This window comes from Dipodomys ordii, unplaced genomic scaffold (assembly GCF_000151885.1).
Source record: "Dipodomys ordii isolate 6190 unplaced genomic scaffold, Dord_2.0 Scaffold73, whole genome shotgun sequence".
Taxonomy (NCBI): Eukaryota; Metazoa; Chordata; class Mammalia; order Rodentia; family Heteromyidae; genus Dipodomys; species Dipodomys ordii.
The window spans coordinates 765,314-780,239 of NW_012267289.1; the positions used below are offsets into that span (position 1 = coordinate 765,314).

A 14,926-nucleotide genomic window follows, 5' to 3' on the forward strand; every position below is an offset into this window, starting at 1 on the left:
CCAGTGTCTAAAACCACACATAAAATCTACAAAGCACACTTTAAGTGTGGCCCTCTTTCAGAACACAGGGGATTAAGAAACAAAGGCTCTGTGATACTTCTTTGTCATTTAGTAAATGAAAAAAAAAAGTTAGAGATGAATTTTGTTCAGAAAACAGAAGTGAAGATTCTTTCAGTGTCATTCCACTTGGAAAAAAAATCAGTGGTTGCCTTTTTCTATTGGATTAAAAATCATGAGTGTATATGTCTATGTGTGTTTTAGTTCAGTCTATCAATGATCGACATTTGGCTTATTTGAAAAGTGGCTAGCTTCTACACTTAGTAATTTTAAATAAAATGTTTTCATTTAAGCAAATAGGAACCCAATTTATTTTATATTGACATATGTAGCTTACTGCCTTTCATTCTTATTATCATCTAGATACTGAAAAGAAGCTAGGTCTCTTCAATTATCCTAGCAGCCTGCAATAAACATGACTTAGTACCAAAACTCCCAGTATATTTTAAATCATAATAATTTTCTGAAGAATGAATCTTTCCAGGACTGCAGATGATTCAAAGTTTTAAAAATTCATTTCAAACCTGGAGTGCAGTTTCTAGTCTTCAGAAAAACACCTTCTGGGTAGTAAGATTCCAATTCTGAGAAATGATATTGCATGTACACTATCTGTTTGGACACTGCAGTGGCTGCTAACTAGCTTTTTAAAATATTGAGTCATTTAAAAAAATGGGAAAGAGACAAATAAATGATTTTCTCCTTTTTTAAAAAAATAAAAATGTACTATATATATTTCACATGAAGTTGTTTTCAAGCAGTTTTTAAATTATTTGAATAGCAATAGACAGATCTGCCTCTGTATGGGCAAAACAGATGGATGTTATATTTTGGTAAGGTCAATGATTGTTTTAAAATTGTGTGTGTGTGTGTGTGTGTGTATGTGTGTATGTCTTTGTGTGTACATATATACTGAGATTACAGATGTGTACAATCCCTGGCTTGTTTGAGATAAGGGGAGGATTTCATTAACATTTTAACATGGCTAGCCCTGAATTTATCTTCCTAATCTCTTCCTCCCAAGTAGCTAGAAATACAGGTAATAGTAAATTTTAATAAGAAAAAAAGCCTTTTGCAAATGAGAGCATTTTGCCAACTTGCCAATTAACATTAACACAGAACTGAATATGGCATACAAACGTTCATATTCACAAGTTAGTACCCAGAGTAACCTAATTAGATAGGCAAGATAAATAACACTTTTATCCTCACCAAAGCAAATGAAGAAATACACTTAGAAAATTCAAATGTGTTTTCAAACTCTAGATCCTTTTTCATTTTAAACAAGTCATGGATTTTTTTCCCCCAAGTCCTGGGCTTTAACTCTAGGCCTGGGTGCTGTCCCTGAGCTCCTTTTGCTCACTCTACTACTTGAGCCAGAGTTCCATTTTTTTGGGGGGGGGAGGGTGAGGGTCCAGTCATGGGGCCTGAACTCTGGGCCTGGGTGCTGTCCCTCAGCTCTTCAGCTCAAGGCTGGCACTCTACCACTTGGGTCACAGAGCCACTTCTGACTTTTTTCTTTTTGCTTATGTGGGGAATCAAACCCAGGGCCTCATGCATGCAAGGCAAGAACTCTACCACTGAGCCACCTTCCCAGCCCCTAACACAGTTCCATTTTTAATTTTTTCTGTGATAGGATAAAAGTTTCATGGACATTCCTTCCAGGGCTAGTTTTGAACCACCATCTTCAGATTTTAGCCTCCTAAGTAGCTAGGATTACAAGCATGAGCCACCAGTAGCAGGCAGAATTGGTTTTGTGGGTTTTTTTTCTTAAAAGGCATTTATATATTTGACTGTTCCAAGTACTTGTAAATAAAATATTGTCAGTTTAGTTGATAAAAAATATAAAGGAGTAAACAAGAACATACTCTTTTCATAAATAATATTATATAATTAATCCTATCCAACTACACAGTTATGGTATATATGTACATCTTCTTTATATTATATATTCTGGACAGTAACTTATTGTTACATAGACAGTTCAAAATTTTTTCTCTCATTCTGGAGGCTCTTTCCCTTGCTATGCAGAAAGTCCTGTTATTTGATTCAACCTCATTTGTCAATTTTTACTTTTATTTTCTGAGCTTCTGAAGAAAGGTATTGCCGTAAAGGATTTTCACTAGGTTTTTCTCTAGTAGTTTCAAAGTTTCAGGCTGACATTAAAGCCTTTCATCCATTCTGAATTGATTTTTATACAAAGTGAGAGATAAGAACCTAGCTTCAATCTTCTACAGGTGGATAGCCAGTTTTCCCAGTACTACTTGTGAAATTGGTTATCTTTTCTCCAAAATATGTTATTGCAATCTTTGCTGAGAATCAGGTAGCTACAGATGTGTGGGTTTATTTCTGTGTCATGTATTCTGTTCCACTGGTCTCAAAGTCTGTTTTGCTCCACTAACATGCTGGTTTTGCTACTATGGCTTAGCAATATAGCTTAAAATATGGTACTCTAGTAACTCAAATGTTGCTTTTTTGTTCAGAATAATTTTGACTATTGTGGACTTCATGCTTCTATATAAATTTGAAGACTGATTTTTCTATTCCTATGAAAAATGACATTAGCATTTTGATAGAAAATGCATTAAATCTACATAATGCATATACAGTCTGATAAATAAAAATTAAAAGAAAGAACAAAATGACAAAGAACTTTTGATAATAGGCTGATTTTAAACAGTTTGGTTATTAAAAAACAGTGGTCAAGGCAGAAATAACCATGTTTTCATGTATGGAAATTATAAATAAAATACTAATTTAAGTTAGAATCCTACTATCCTCAAAATACCTTTCCTAATTATCACTAGATCATACAAATCTGAAATTTCGGGTCTCAGGACATTCATAAATTTTTCTATAAAGTTTTCCAATAACTCTCCTGAAACATAAACATCTAACATTATTTTTTCTTCGTGACTGTATGGGAAAAAAATTTAAACCTTCATTTCCTATAAAGAAGGTTGTAGCTACATGTGACTTTTGAGCACTAAAATGAGGTTAAACAATGTAACTGAAAAACAAAAATTTATATTTTGTGTTACTCATTATTTAATAAGTAAAATTAATTTTAAAACTGTAACTTAAGTAACCTATGAGAGAAATTGTAATTAACTGTGGAAAAGTCTTAGTATAAGAGTTTTCTTTTAAACTCAAATATGTGTCACATATGGCCCATAAAAAAAAAAATTGGCATTTTCAATAAGACTTCCATGAACCAGATGAAGAGAACACAACACAAAATAGAAAGAAAATACCTTATCAATGATATTTATATATTAACAGTGTTTATATGTATATAAACAAACTTTTAGTAATTTTTGTTTAGTAATTTTTTGCTATGCTTTTGTTGAATTTTGACATTTAATTTATACCCAGTATAACTCACTCTTATTGCATGATTCTATATATGTTGATTCAGTTGGAAACTACTATCCTAAACAAGACTTAAAACAGTATCATCATCCCAAATAGTTTCCTCATGTTCCTTTTTGATCAAGCTCAGCTACTGCTTTCAGGACCTGACAGCCATGATCTATTTTCTGTTGCAATAATTTTCCTACCTCCAGCATGTCATAAAAATGAAATAATATGAAACTATTGAATCTGGTAATGAGTGAAAATATATTTTACACATTACGTTCCTCTAAAGATTTACAAACAAAAATCCTTTCAGCATTTCTTTTTCCTTTTCAAGAGCATTCTACCACTGCCTGTTTTTTTCAGTTACTTTCCTGTCACCATTAACTTCCTATATTGTCATTCTGTGGCCTTTCTATACCTTTCCAAAATCAAACCTTGCAGATTATATTATAGATCATTATACAGGTCCTTTCCTCCCACTACACAGTAAGCAAGGAAGCTTAACTTTGTGCTACTGAGAGTTTTATCACCTGCTAGTGTAGCTGAGTGCTGATGGTGATGCTGAGGTGATAGATCCCATTACATTACAGAAAAGGGAAGGGAAAAACAAAAAGTGACTAAGGTTGCCCTCTAGGCCAACGGTGTGCATTTATCAAGATCTCAGAAACAGGTAAGAGACTAGAGAATCCTTGCAAAAACTCAGATGCCAACCAGAGTGAGGTGCTCATGCTAGTGGAGATATAGCTCTGCTACAACATTCACTTGCCTTGCTATTTGTTTCATCAGAACTTATCAGCCCAAGTAAATACATTTACAGTAGTCTTCCTACCATGACTTTATTCATACCTGGTTATTTTTCATATAGATACAGAAAATAACATTCTTTTCAGGAACACATCACAGGAGAAACAGCTCTATTACATGAGTATAAATAATAATTTTTGAACAGGCACAGGTAGCTCACGCCTATAATCCTAGCCTCCCAGGAGGCTAAGCCAAAGGACTGCTATTTAAAACTAATGCTAGGCAGAAAATTCCCAGGAGAACATTTGGAGATGTGGTTCTCAAATCATAATCAGCCAAGCCAGTATAAGGCCCTGATTTCAAATACCAGTAAAGAAAATAAAATATGAAGTCAAAGCAGACACTCTGAAAACATTACAGGATGGAATAGGAGAAACCCTAGGTCTCCTTGGCTCAGGCCGAAATTTTTTGAATAGAGACCAACACAACAAATCAAAGAAAGGTTGGACAAATGGGATTGCATAAAGTTGCAGAGCTTCTGCAGGGCAAATAACATAGCTAGCAAGATCAATAGAAAGCCCACGAAATGGGAGAAGATCTTTACTAGCCATACAACGGACAAGGGTCTCATATCTAAAATATACTTGGAACTCAAAAAATTAAACCCCCCAACAACAAATCCGCAAAGAAACAACTGCCCAATAAATAAGTGGGCGAAAGACTTAAAGAGAAACTTCTCTGAAGAAGAAAGAAGGATGGCCAATAGACACATGAAGAAATGTTCAACATCCCTAGCCATAAAAGAAATGCAAATCAAAACAACATTGAGATATCACCTCACCCCAGTTAGAACAGCAAAAATCAAGAACTCTAACAACAACAGATCCTGGAGGGGATGTGGACAGAAAGGAACCTTACTTCATTGTTGGTGGGAATGTAAACTTGTTCAACCACTTTGGAAAGCAGTATGGAGGTTCCTCAAAAGACTTCACATAGAACTCCCCTATGACCCAGCAATCCCACTTTTGGGCATTTACCCAAATGTTTACAAACAAGACCACACTAAAGCTACCAGCACAACAATGTTTATTGCAGCATTATTTACCATAGCTAAGATATGGAACCAACCCAGATGCCCCTCAGTAGATGAATGGATCAAGAAAATGTGGTATATATACACAATGGAATTCTATGCCTCCATCAGAAAGAATGACATTGCCCCATTTGTTAGGAAATGGAAAAACTTGGAAAAAATTATATTAAGTGAAGTAAGCCAGGCCCAAAGAAACATAGGTCCCATGGTTTCCCTTATTTGCAATATCTAGTATATCTATGAGTCAAGCGGAAAAGGTCAGATAATGTGATGTCAGGAAATTGAACCCTTAGGTAAGTATCTTAATGTTTTTTTCTTTCATGCATGTGTTTCTAATGCACTTATAAGATGATCTCTTTGTTGCTTTGTATGTCCCTCCCCCACAGTATAACCCCTGCTTTCACTATATTTGATGTCAGTATAACTTGTGGAGGAGATGGGGAAAAACCAGTTGTTTAAAGATACAGGTGGACCTGTTGCAACAATGAGAAGTACAAGTTGTCATGTCCAAAACGAGCTTTACAACGTTGGTGGAGGGGTGGGGGGGGGAAGGAGAAAGATTGGAATTGGGGGGGAGGGGGGAGGCTGGGAAGGGATGTGAAGGGTAAACAAAAGGAGGAGGCTGCAATGCTTGGTAAGAAATGTACGCATTATCCTGCCCATGTAATTGTAACCCCTCTGTACAGTATCTTCACAAATAAAATAAAATAAAAAAAGAGGAAAAAAAATAAAATAAAATAATAAAAAGAAAGAAAAATAAAATATATGGAAACATTTGAAATGTCAGTTATTTAAATCATTGATCATCATGTCCTAATGTTGACAAAATACAGTGTGTGCTTTAAATAGAAGAGGAAAAAACTAATAGCTTCAACTCTTTCTTAATACTCACTAAAGTCTCCAGTAAGAAATACTGCTTCTGCTCCTGGGGCCCATTCTTTGCAGTACAAACCACCATCAGAACATCTGTGGATGCCAAAGGTTTCATAGCCTCTGGAGAACTTATCAATACCACCTTCATTCTCTCCAATGTTGTTCAAAATCTGATGAAACTTCATATACCTTCAACAAAAAAAATACATTAGAAAATTAAATAAAATTCCCAAAAAGGTGAATTAATATTTCATTTAAAAAGACAACATTGAAGAAGAAAAAGAATGTAAATAATTTTAATTATTGAGATAGATGTCCCAGTAAGATACAAGAACACGCTGTTATATAAAATAAACCATAATAATCCAACAAACATTTCTTTATAATCTCAAGCATTTTAGTGTAAGAATATGATGGCTGTGTTACCAATGAACCATTTACAAGCCTGCATAACTGTAGCTTCCTTATCAAGACAGTATAATGAAGAGCACACCTATATCTCTTCTGAATTCTAAGGAAATGAAGACAAATTGTCAAAATCTAACAAGAAAAATAAAACTATCTCCAGGAACATGTCATAGACTTTCCCTAAGCATCGCCAGCCATATGGTCTCTGTCACAGGTACTCAACTGTGTCTCTGAAGCATGAAAGGGGTCACAGACAATATACTAGCGAGTGGGTGTAACTGGGTTCCAAAATACCTGTATTTTAAAAAGAAAGAGAGAGAGAGAGAAAGAAACGAGTATGTCAGCTATGACCTTTAGGCTGTATTTGCCTAGCCTTGCCCTAAAGCAGATAAGCATGGCAAGAACACACATCACGTCAACTTGTAAAAGTGGCATTGAGAGGAAACTGAAGATCCCCAAATAGAGTCAAGAACAGTACATGGCTGCTCCCAACGTTTTGGTTCTTGTGTACGTACACACACACACACACACACACACACACCTATTTTCACTAATTTCTCTCTGAATCTAAGGAGAAAGAACTAGATTGTTATGGAATTAGTACACTATGTACACTATGAAGGTGCCAAAACTATACAGTGAATAGGACTTCTACGCAGTATTTCTTCAAACCCTAAGAGACAGTGACAATGAAACCCTCTAAAAGATGGAGTATACAGGAAACATACGTAATCTGAGAAGTTGATAATTACAGATAACCTACTTTATTTGACCATACAAAGAACATTTTTTTACAATTACTTCATGGTTCAATTACTTCATTCAAACATGAATTCAATAAAATAAGAGCTCATAAAATATATGACAAAATAATGAATTAAAAATAAGACTGCATAATTAGGGGAAATTTTCAAACTATTAGAAGTAATGGATGAATCAGAATAGGCAAAAATACTTAAAGGAACAGATAACAAAATTAAATTAGAAGGAAAATACAAAAAAAGAATATATTGATGCCAAGCTAATTAACATCCAAAAATGACAGCTGCAGAATCAGAAATACAGCTAAATAAAGCTAAATAAAATTAAATAAAACTAGATAAAAATGAATGTACAATATATAAAGCATAAAACGTTTTAAATAAATTAAGTCATGTCTGCTATGTTTCAAGAAGCTTGGAAAAATATATTCAACATATTAGGTTTAAGCATGATAAATGAAGATAAAGAAATATTCTCACAACTAGGTAGAAGAAAAACAAATCACACTAAAACAACAAAAGAAAGCTGGGCACCTGTGGCTCATGGCTATAATCCTAGCTACTCAAGAGGGTGAGATCTGAGGATCATTGCTCGAAGCTAGCCCTAGCAGGAAAGTCCATAAGACTTATCTCCAATTCACCAACAATAAAGACTGCAGGGGCACTATAGCTCAATTGGTACCCAGTAACGATTCAAAAATATGAAGAGATGCCACAATTTACTATGAGCTTTTCTTAAACACTGTAATGGTCATAAAATACTTAAAATACTCACCTGAACCAAAAAAAAAAAAAAACCTAGATCTTCAGGTTTATTAGAATATCATTTGCAAACTCTGTTACCCTATAAAAATTACATTTTATTCTGCTCCAAGTATCAGTCGTTGCTTCTTGGCACATGGAAAATAATTCATAATAAGTGGCTAATGTAGTATCAAGCATCAAAATGACACTATAGAAAAATCAACAAAAAAATCAGGAATTAAGGCAAAAGAAGCACAAAACTAATTACTGATTTTTATGGCATACTTTTGAAAAGGTTGAGTAAATGTGCTAATATTTGTCAATGTAAGTATAATGCTTTAAAATGCACTTTTAGATTTATGTACTTTCATAAGATGTTTTCATATGTTCCATTTGGTAAAAAAAAAATTTCAGTGGAAACAGGATTATAACATTCTATTACTTTAACTAAATATCTTGACTTCCCTCAAGGTCAGCCCTACAGCTTCTGATACAGGAATACATATTCCACTTTGAAATCGCTTTGGCTCAAAAAAGAAAATGCCTGAGGATACAGCAAGCTCATCATGCAGGTGCCCTCTCCTGCTAAGTCATCTCTCTTAACATTTTGCTATAAATTTATAGGATGTTTAAAAACTAGGTCAAATTTTTGGCAACCAAGAACATAAAATGGAATTAGTATAGGAACTAGCATTAGGTATAATAAGATTTATAACATTAGATTTTTATCTCTACATACATTAACCCTTTTACAACAAAGGAAAACACTGTAGGTACAGATAGATTCCAAAAGTCAAGAAGGTAAAAATAAAATTGTATCATCATTAATTTAGAAAGGTATACTTAAATGAAATCTCCAATTAACAATCTTCTTTTCTTTTAAAGAAAGTCCTTTATTTTTGCATGAGTAAAGTTATTAATTTTATAAGTAAGGATGTCAATGTTGTTGGATACTAACAGTTTAGTCTCTAAATCAACAGTGTAACTTCAAATCCCAGGGCTGTGACATATGACAAGTGACATTGAACAAGTCCCTTCACATTCTCTTCTCTTGCTTTTTTCTCCTGTTAAAGTCACAGGGAACCATGAAATCAAGATGGGAGCTTTGCCAACAATAGCCAGAGGTATTCAAGGAAACTTGGTTAACATTTTCCATATGGAAATGACAACATATTAATATATTTTAAATTTATCAATTCTCCTTTTTTTTGTCATGGTGAGATTTAAATATACATGGTAATCATTAGCAAGCATTAATACTCACCCCACAATTCCACAGATATTCCAGAACCCTTCCCATATTTTCCCTTTTTTGAAAAAAAATGTACAAATATTACAGTAATCCATAATATATACTATGTATTCCATATTGATTTTAAATGTATAGATTAGAAAAAAATCTTAAAGAAAATTAAGTAACTGGCCTATCCAAGAGGGAAAAAGAAATCTTTATTAGCATGAGTTAGGTGTGGGGGAAGCAATGAAACACATTCAGGTCTTTTTTCTCCTCACAGATCACTCAGCCAGGAGTTTCTATGAAGCACTAGTTTCAGTCAAGGCTGTGAACACCAGAGACATATCAGGCAGGGAAGATGGAACATAGCTTATCTGCAAATGTCTTGTGAGTAGAATCAATTCTCAAGTACTTCTGATTGGAGAAAGAATGACACTGCTCCATTTGTTAGGAAATGGAAAGACTTGGAAAAAAAATATATTGTGAAGTAAGCCAGGCCCAAAGAAACATAGGTCCCATGGTTTCCCTTTTTTGCAATAACTAGTATATATCTAGTACAAGCAGAAAAGGTCAAAAGCTATGTACATATGACTATATAACGTGATGCTAAACAAAATGAACCCTAAGATAGGGACACAAGAGATTTTATCTTTCTTGTTCTTTTTAATGTACTTATAATGTACTATGTGATTTTTTTTCTTGTTTCTCTTATATGTTCTTCCCCCATGGTATATAACCCCTGTTGTCACTGTATTCTATTCTGGTACCCTGAATCTTGTATATATATATTTTTATAATTTGAGGAGGGGAAGGGAAATAACAAAATGCTAAAACAAGGATACAAGTTGACTCATTGTAACAATGAAATGTAGAGGGAGGGGAGAAAGGGAGGAATTGGGGAGGTGGGGCAAGAAAAGGATGGTAGGGAAAAAACAAATGAGGGGTTAACAATGCTTGATAGGAAAGGGACTCATTACCTTGCTCATATAACTGTAACCCCTCTGTACAGTATTTTTATAATAAATAAAACATATATACTTCTGATTGGGCCTAAAATCCAAGAAACTTCTTTGGAAAATTCATGCCTTGCAAGTTCAATTGTTAAGATTTTATTTTCTTGTCTATTTACTAAGGGACAGCATGTTTACAGCCAAGAAAAAGTAGAAAAGGAAAAATTCAGGGGAATTTTTTCATAGCTAAAGATGAGAGAAACAAGGTTCAAGGAAGGGAAATTGAGTGTTAGATTTTATTTTTAAATCAGTTTTTAAAAAGACTTCAGGGATTCAGCACAAACTTTCTTCATAGCCGGGCGCTGGTGGCTCACGCCTGTAATCCTAGCTACTCAGGAGGCTGAGATCTGAGGATCGCGGTTCAAAGACAGCCCGGGCAGGAAAGACCATGAGACTCCTATCTCCAATAAACTACCCGGAAGTGGCGCTGTAGCTCAAGTGGTAGAGCGCTCGCCTTGAGCTGAAGAGCTGAGGGACAGCGCCCAGGCCCAGAGTTCAAGCCCCACGGCCGAACAAAAAAAAAAAAAAAAAAAAACTTTCTTCATGATATGAAAAATACCCAAAATACATAAAATTACTCCTGTGTCAACACCATCACATAATGGTTAGGCATTTGAGAATTTAAGGACATTTTATGTTCTTTCATTAGGGCAAGTATTTAGGAGCAACAAACAAAATCCAACCTATTTATTGAAAAATAAAGATATTTATTGGTCACCAATATTTTGTCACTAGAGAATGTCTTGAACTATTCATCATTCTAATGGTGGGAAAAATAATCTATTCAACTCATGAGCGCATACAGTTGGGATACTTTTGTGAACAGGAAAATGAGCAAGGCAACAAGAAGCACACAGTAGTTCATCTCGGAGAAGAGAAGACTTAAAGGAGTAATTACCACCTGAGCTGTATTTTGAAAGATGAGTCTTACATTTGGATAGGTAGCAAAAGACAGAAAAAAGCATTTGTAAAGATTAGATCTATATCGTTCATATAACTAGCAATGTATAGTCCAAAAGGTATGTTGAAGAGTCCAACAATAATCAGTATAGAAAAGACAGTTATCATCCAGATAATTAATTAAATAAAGAGGAAATCCCCTTAAAGACCTAACAGAGAAAATAAATGACATGATCTGAGATATGTTTTAAAGGGATCATTTTAAAGGATGAATTTTATAAGAAAAGTCTATAAATTAATAAAAACCTTTATTAGACAAAAAGCATAGGGATTCTTTTGTTATACAAGACTGTGCAGTGAAATTTAAAATTTGACTTGTAAAGAAGTTCAGATAAATTCTTTACCTGCCAGACGCCAACGGCTCATGCCTGAAGTCCTAGCTACTGAGGAGGCTGAGATCTGAAGATTATGGTTCAAGCCAGCCCAGGAAGGAAAGTCCTCAAGACTCTTATCTCCAATAAACTACCAGAAAACCAGAAGAGGCACTGTGGCTCAAGTGGTAGAGTGTTAGCCTTGAGCTGAAGAGCTGAGGGGCAGCACCCAGGACCAAAGTTCAAGCCCCACAACTGACAAAAAAAAAATTTATTTATCTGTCCACATTAAATATATATATAAATACATACTATATATGTGTGTGTGTATATTCATACACACACACACACACAATTATATGTTGTAATTCTAGCTACTTAGGAGTCTTGAGATTTAAGGATTACAGTTCAAAGCCAGCCCCAGCAGGATGGTTCTTTAGCTTCTTATCTCCAATTACCCACCAAAAAAGACAAAAGTGGAGCTATGGCTCAGATGGTAGAGTGAAAGTCTTGAGCTAAATAATGCTTAGAGACAGGGCCCAGATCCTGAGTTCAAGCTCTAGGACCAGTACAAAATAAAAATAAATTCATCAATGAGGATGTGCACATAAAGGTGAAATGTACAGATTTCCACAAGTAAATAACAAATCAGAATGGGAGATGACCCTGTGGAGACAGAAACTGCCACCAGCTTCGAAGTGTCCCTCTCAGTAGCCTTGAAACTTAAGATGAATGCCAGGAGTTGAGAGGGATGAGTAGACAATTCCTATCAGTTTCATTTCCACTCAACTTGACAGCACTGTGCAAATCTATGGGAGTGTCCACTTAATTTTTATTAATATTACAATGTGTAGGCTTATAAGAGCTGGAACTAGATGTTAGTTGAATGAATAGTCTAAGACTAATTGCTATATAGCACCTACTTCATAGCAAACATGAAAATTTTATAAGACAGTTCTACTGTTCGCATCATTACCAAATTGCACTTAATCTTTTTTAATTAATGACCTAGAATCACAAGTCTCTTTCTCTGTCTTCCTCTCTCTGTCTCTCCCTCTATCTCACTATCATCTCTCTGTCTCTCTATCATTCTCTCTTTTAGCATCTCTCTCTTCCAGTACGAGGGTTTGAAATTAGGCCTTCTCTTTTTTCGGCAATTACACTGCCACATGAATCACACCTCTTTGCTTTAAGTTATTATCATTATCTCCATTCATATCATTATCTCATTGGCCCGATGAAACCCAGAATGGTAGTCCTATACCTATACCTATACATACCTATACCTCCCACAGGTATAGATATCCTCCATGCTGCACTGAGGCAGGCCACCATCCCATGTCTCCTCCAAGTAGCTGGGATTACATTCATAAGCTAGGATGACTATCTTAGCTTCATTTATAAAACAAAAAGACAATACCTCTGTGGTCAGGGTTATTGTGCTTATGTATATTGCACCCACAAAAGAAATTATTTTATACAATGTCTCATTTTTCTTTATGAAAAAGAAAAAATAAAGAGATTTCTAGTAGAAACAACAAAAACCTAATTGTACTCATTACCTTACTCATGTAACTGTAACCCCTCTGTACAGCATCTGTACAATAAAATTTGAAAAAGTATTGGAAAAAACCCTAAGGCTGTAAAAAAAACTGAAATATTCCTCCCATGCTAAATAATTGGTCTCTTATTTTCTGATGATATAAACTAAACGCTATCAAGGTAACAATTTTGTTCACAGGTTAAATAAACAATGTTTCAACTTAACATATAGATTTCATATATAGATTTCTATGGAAAAATGATTAAAATATTCTGAGGGGAGAAAAACTGTTATTTGTTAGTTGTTTGTTAAAAGTTATTTCCTGACTCTTGTAGTAAGTGCCATATGAGATGAGGTCAAGGAAAATTATTGCAGAAATCCTCTAGATCTAAAACTTTATTTTTAATTAGATATATTCAACATACAAAATATTCAATGTATTCCATTTAGTGGTACCACTAAGAAAGCATTATGTGAGTCAGTATTTCTTTTACCAACTCAACCTAGATTTCTATAGCTGGAGTACTAGAAATACTATAAAGCTAGAGAAACAAAGAACCTGCTATATAGCCATGAATGTAAACATACTCTGACTTCCTAACAGATTAATTAATTATGCTAAATTAATAAAATGTAGAGAAATTAATTTTAATCACCATGCCTTGTGTCATGGTTGCAAGCATATTAATAACCTATTGCCTTACAGTTTACCAATGTATGATTAATAGACAATATTACAATTTCTAAGGTCTTCTGGCAAAGTGAAACCTTACCGCTTAACTAGAAAAAAGAAAGAAAAAAAAAAACACATCTCATCTGAATGCAATAAATCAGAATTACTGAAGGTGAGCCCTGAGAGATAGCCCATCTGGTCAGTTCTGGAAGTGTCAAGCACTGTCCCAAGCCCTGGGAGTGCCAGCCTCTTTATCAGGCTCTCTTTCCAGTCACGCTCCTGTTCACGTCTTTGCTACATGCTCTGCTGATTACCTTGGAAAAGGGCACTGCTGTAACTGTTCAACTGACCTTTCAGTTTATTTTCTCTTGTGTAATATGAAACATGAGCTAACACAGTCTTAGTCTACTGATTTCTAGGAAGAATTCAAACTTAATGTTTCAACCATCTTGGCTCAAATAGCAATGTGCTCTTCTGTATTCAAGCTTTTTTTTTTTAAATGTCATAGTAAATGCTACAAGTGTGGGCTATCGTCAAAAGCTCCAGTCCAGTCCTCTGTTAGGTAGTCCATGATCTGTATAACTGAGTTACTAATGTATGGTTAACCCCTTTGCTGAAAAGCAATACCAACCTTTCAAATCACTATTACAGGTGAAAAATTGATATATCCCAATGAATAGATTAAACATCTATTTTTATCTTTTTGTCTTTTGATAGGAATGCCACTGTTATTCAAACACTGCCAAAAACCCAACACTGGGGGCAAAAAGCAGAGATAGAAAGTTTAGAGTGTACACCCTAAATCTGATACTAGACCTAGGACCTTTAGGAAAATAAACACCCAAAACCAAAGCTACCAGTTCTTCTTTCATTAAACAAACAACAACAAAATATTTTTTGTAGAAATAGTAGAATTAAAAGCTGCCATGCAGGTTTAAGAACTTTAGTCTTTTTTTAAGTCATTGCCTTTATTATAATTTTTTTAATTTTATTAACTATATTGTTATTATAGACGTGATATACAGAGGGGTTACATTTACATATCTCAGTAATACATACATTTCCTTTTCCACAGTGTCATCTGTTCCTTCATTCTCTCCCATTCCCTCCCTGCCATCTCCACCCAAGTGTTGTATAGTTCACTTTCATTAATGTCCA

At 34.6% G+C, this 14,926-nt stretch overlaps 1 protein-coding gene across 1 annotated transcript in view; it reads right to left on the reverse strand.

The window, feature by feature from the left end:
- Gbe1 (glucan (1,4-alpha-), branching enzyme 1) overlaps positions 1 to 14,926 on the reverse strand; it is a 207,985-nt gene that overhangs the window by 167,460 nt on the left and 25,599 nt on the right. Inside the window, exon 2 of the mRNA XM_013024170.1 lies at positions 6,144 to 6,313. Within this exon, the coding sequence (XP_012879624.1) occupies positions 6,144 to 6,313 (170 nt within the window). The remainder of the gene's footprint in view (positions 1 to 6,143; positions 6,314 to 14,926) is intronic.